The sequence below is a fragment of the Palaemon carinicauda genome, chromosome 5 (assembly GCF_036898095.1).
Source record: "Palaemon carinicauda isolate YSFRI2023 chromosome 5, ASM3689809v2, whole genome shotgun sequence".
NCBI lineage: Eukaryota > Metazoa > Arthropoda > Malacostraca > Decapoda > Palaemonidae > Palaemon > Palaemon carinicauda.
Window position 1 is genome coordinate 181,781,526 of NC_090729.1, and position 5,000 is coordinate 181,786,525.

Genomic DNA, 5,000 nt, shown 5'->3' on the forward strand with positions numbered 1-5,000 from the left:
TTCAATTGTCCCACTGGTAATTAATATTAAAACGGCATCATTGTACGGAAGGCATCTTCAAATTATATACATTTATACATGATCATGCACATGCAAATATTTTGGAATAATTGTACCGAATATTTTCATAAAACCACATAAATTTTTTAATCTTTTTTTTCTGTTTCTTATCATTAATATGGAGAAAACATGAGAAAATAAGCACCAATGCGAGAATGCATGTATACCTATGTATATATGGTCAGCCATATAATTCTCGATTTACTTTATACACGAATGCATCTCGAGGATTCATTAGACTATTTATAACAATGATTAATGTTATCCTAAAAAGATAACAGAAAGGACAGGTTTCATTACAAAACGCCATTAATGGCTAAATAACTGCCCTCGCCAGGCAGCTCCCCTAAAAACAGTCATTAGCATAACAAAAGCGTCGCTCGTTGAAGGATATTCGCCAATAGACAACACAGAGCCAGGCAAGTTCCTGGCAGCGGATTCCTGCAGGAGGGGGGCGATGCCGAAAAGGTGGGATCTGCCTCTAACTCGAAGTTCAACAACTTGTTGTTGGTGTGTCGTTGGTGATGGTTGTTGTTGTTGTTGTTATTAAGGTTGTTGCTGTTGTAGAGGGTCTGCGACGACTTCCGCAAGTCTGAGAGCTCCTCCTTGGCAGACGTTGAAGCTTCTGTCGAAGGAAATGTGAAAATGTCTTTAGTAAGGCTCATTCTGTCACAGTTCAGTTACTCTACTTTGACAAACAAGTCACGCCTATACCATCATGCTCCGTTTTTTAATCTCTCTAGAAGACGAGATTTTATTAGTTGCAAAATGAGTTGAAATCACCCAATGAAAACCCTTGCCATATATCATTTTACAGTGGCGTCAAAGTTTTCTCCTTGACATGTAGCATAGTTGCCTAATGTTTCTGTATTGGTGTTGCAGAATAGTTGCCCAATAGTTTCATTTCTTTAGATGCTAGTGCCTCTAGGAAGAATTGCCATCAAGAAATTACTCTCTCTCTCTCTCTCTCTCTCTCTCTCTCTCTCTCTCTCTCTCTCTCTCTCTCTCTGTGTCCAGGAGGGGTAGAGCATCAAGGTACAATATGAAATATGCCTATATGTGACCAATGCAAAGGCAAACATTTTACGCTCGTACTGAGGATGATATTTGCTATGATAACTTAATGATAAAACAAGTTTGTCATATCTTCAACCGCGACCTACTTATTGAATACTGATGTGTTGTACTGTCGGACATAGGAATACCTATAGTCCATTTCTTTTAGCGAGGCATATTTTCACCGACTCGCAGCGGTGCCCTTTTAGCTCGGAAAAGTTTCCTGATCGCTGATTGGTTGTACAAGATACTTCTAACCAATCAGCGATCAGGAAACTTTTCCGAGCTAAAAGGACACCGTTGCGAGTCGGTGCAATTCTGCCTCGCTAAAAGAAATGTACTATAGTACATCTTGCTCTTGAAAAGTGCACTCAACCGCTCCCTTACTGCACGGAGAGGTCCTGTGTTTTGTCCCGCCCACCACCTCTCCCTACACTAATTTTCTTTTTCTTTTATTATGAAATACACATTTACAATCTTACAATTTATAACAAATATACATCATCGTATATTTACATGAATGATTTTTATGATTTTACATATATATACTGTATTTACAATTGCAATTTATATGGTTACGCGCAGTGAAGTAAGGGTGTCTCAAGGAGCGCTTCTTTGGAGCGAGGTGTACCAAGGAGCCCTGTGCCCAAGTGTACATGTTACTTACCCTTATCTTTACTCCAGTTCACAGCCGAGAGTGGTTTACCGTAGGACTTGGTTTTCTCCTCTCGGCCTGAAAAGCAAAATAACATGATCAGGGCTATGGTTTACAGTGATCGATTTTGCTTTTTTTTTTTTTTTTTTTTTTTTTTTTTTATTTCAGTCAATCTCCAACAAAAATATGTTACTAAAAACTCAGTACAAGTTATTTTATTAAATATATTTTCTCTAGCGTTCTGTTTCGTTTACATTTTTCCTTTTGGTTAATATCAAACGGAACTAGAACGGGCACTCGGTAGAGGGCATACCTTTGCCACCGCCACATAACAAGATGGGCAATTGGATTATGGATATTTTGGCACCAACTTCATTCAAATCGGATAAAGATTGACCTCGATGTAGCGAAAAGACTTTTGACCTTTTGTGACCTTGACCAATCGCCCCCAAAATCTTATCAAATTCCCCTTGGATCATGACCAATGTTCCCACCAAATTTCATGAGATTGAGCCACAAGATAGCAAAAAGACATTTTATTACCTTTTTGTGGAATTGACCTTGATCATGTTGTATATCATAAAATTGACTATTGAATTAGGCTATGCACATTTTCCCACTAGTTTCATGCAAATCGGATAAAAGAGGACCACAACGTAGCCAAAAGACGTATTTGGCCTTTTCGTTACCTTGACCTTTGACCCAGTCACGCCCAAATCTAATCAAATTGTCCCTTGGATCATAGCCAATCATCCCACCATATTTTATGAGATAGTTCAAATAGTTTTTGAGTTATGTGAATTAAAAATACACAGGCATAGAAACAAATAACATATTCGCCGTAACGGAGTTGGCGAAGATAGAAATATACTTATGATATCAAGGTTAAATTTTCTGATGTTCTCTTTGCTTTTGTTTATTTAGTTTCGCTCAGAAATAATAGAAAATTAAATGTAATCAAAGTTACATTTTGTAATGTTCTCTTTGCTTTTGTTTATTTAGTTTCGCTCAAAAATAAGAGAAAATTAAATGTTATCAAGGTTAAATTTTCTGATGTTCTCTTTGCTTTTGTTTATTTAGTTTCGCTCAGAAATAATAGAAAATTAAATGTAATCAAAGTTACATTTTGTAATGTTCTCTTTGCTTTTGTTTATTTAGTTTCGCTCAAAAATAAGAGAAAATTAAATGTTATCAAGGTTAAATTTTCTGATGTTCTCTTTGCTTTTGTTTATTTAGTTTCGCTCAGAAATAATAGAAAATTAAATGTAATCAAAGTTACATTTTGTAATGTTCTCTTTGCTTTTGTTTATTTAGTTTCGCTCAAAAATAAGAGAAAATTAAATGTTATCAAGGTTAAATTTTCTGATGTTCTCTTTGCTTTTGTTTATTTAGTTTCGCTCAGAAATAATAGAAAATTAAATGTAATCAAAGTTACATTTTGTAATGTTCTCTTTGCTTTTGTTTATTTAGTTTCGCTCAAAAATAAGAGAAAATTAAATGTTATCAAGGTTAAATTTTCTGATGTTCTCTTTGCTTTTGTTTATTTAGTTTCGCTCAGAAATAATAGAAAATTAAATGTAATCAAAGTTACATTTTGTAATGTTCTCTTTGCTTTTGTTTATTTAGTTTCGCTCAAAAATAAGAGAAAATTAAATGTTATCAAGGTTAAATTTTCTGATGTTCTCTTTGCTTTTGTTTATTTAGTTTCGCTCAGAAATAATAGAAAATTAAATGTAATCAAAGTTACATTTTGTAATGTACTCTTTGCTTTTGTTTATTTAGTTTCGCTCAAAAATAAGAGAAAATTAAATGTTATCAAGGTTAAATTTTCTGATGTTCTCTTTGCTTTTGTTTATTTAGTTTCGCTCAGAAATAATAGAAAATTAAATGTAATCAAAGTTACATTTTGTAATGTTCTCTTTGCTTTTGTTTATTTAGTTTCGCTCAAAAATAAGAGAAAATTAAATGTTATCAAGGTTAAATTTTCTGATGTTCTCTTTGCTTTTGTTTATTTAGTTTCGCTCAGAAATAATAGAAAATTAAATGTAATCAAAGTTACATTTTGTAATGTACTCTTTGCTTTTGTTTATTTAGTTTCGCTCAAAAATAAGAGAAAATTAAATGTTATCAAGGTTAAATTTTCTGATGTTCTCTTTGCTTTTGTTTATTTAGTTTCGCTCAGAAATAATAGAAAATTAAATGTAATCAAAGTTACATTTTGTAATGTTCTCTTTGCTTTTGTTTATTTAGTTTCGCTCAAAAATAAGAGAAAATTAAATGTTATCAAGGTTAAATTTTCTGATGTTCTCTTTGCTTTTGTTTATTTAGTTTCGCTCAGAAATAATAGAAAATTAAATGTAATCAAAGTTACATTTTGTAATGTTCTCTGCTTTTGTTTATTTAGTTTCGCTCAAAAATAAGAGAAAATTAAATGTTATCAAGGTTAAATTTTCTGATGTTCTCTTTGCTTTTGTTTATTTAGTTTCGCTCAGAAATAATAGAAAATTAAATGATATCAAGGTTACAGTTTCTGATGTTCTCTTTGCTTTTGTTTATTTAGTTTCGCTCAGAAATAATAGAAAATTAAATGTTGACAAGGTTACATTTTCTAATGCTCCCTTTCCATTTGTAGTTTGCTTTTATTTATTTATTTAATTTCGCTCTAAAATAAGATAAAAAGGAAAATGAAAGAACGAAAACTAGATATTCCCTAAGTAAAAAGGCCACGTAAGCAAACCATATTTGACGATTTTCCAACAGCGAAATATTTGAGTAAAATTTTTGAATTTTTGCGAAAATCCTTTGATAAATTCTTCGCATTTTTCCCGACTTTTATTCAAGCTTTTTATTTATGATTTTGGTCACGTTGAAATAATGAGATGAAATTTGGACTGTATTATCGATTAAAGTATTATTTCTTGATACAATTGCATAAAGTTCAACTAGATTGATTTTATTCCAGTGTACACTGTTAAAAAAGGCGCAATAATAATCGGAAATTCTCCGTAATAATATAATGTTCTCAGTCGTATTTCAGTAAAATACAGGCGACCTTAATTGTTACCCTACTTTGTTTTTATCTTTTACGGGTTGGTGACCAATATATCAATCATTTACGTCAATATATCCGGGGGTGGGGGTGGGAGTGGGGGAGAAGGGGGGGGGGGAGGGGGGCCTTGGGCTTGCCCGGCGGACGTTCTGGTGAAACTGTAACCAGACATTTTGACCT

General features: G+C 33.0%; 1 protein-coding gene across 1 annotated transcript in view; it reads right to left on the reverse strand.

Moving 5' to 3' along the window:
* LOC137640702 (lachesin-like) overlaps nucleotides 1-5,000 on the reverse strand; it is a 309,319-nt gene that overhangs the window by 49 nt on the left and 304,270 nt on the right. Inside the window, exons 8-9 of the mRNA XM_068373195.1 lie at nucleotides 1,784-1,849; nucleotides 1-685 (exon numbers count right to left, since the gene is read on the reverse strand). The exon at nucleotides 1-685 is cut by the window's left edge and continues 49 nt beyond it. Of these exons, the coding sequence (XP_068229296.1) occupies nucleotides 420-685; nucleotides 1,784-1,849 (332 nt within the window). The 3' untranslated portion in view covers nucleotides 1-419. The remainder of the gene's footprint in view (nucleotides 686-1,783; nucleotides 1,850-5,000) is intronic.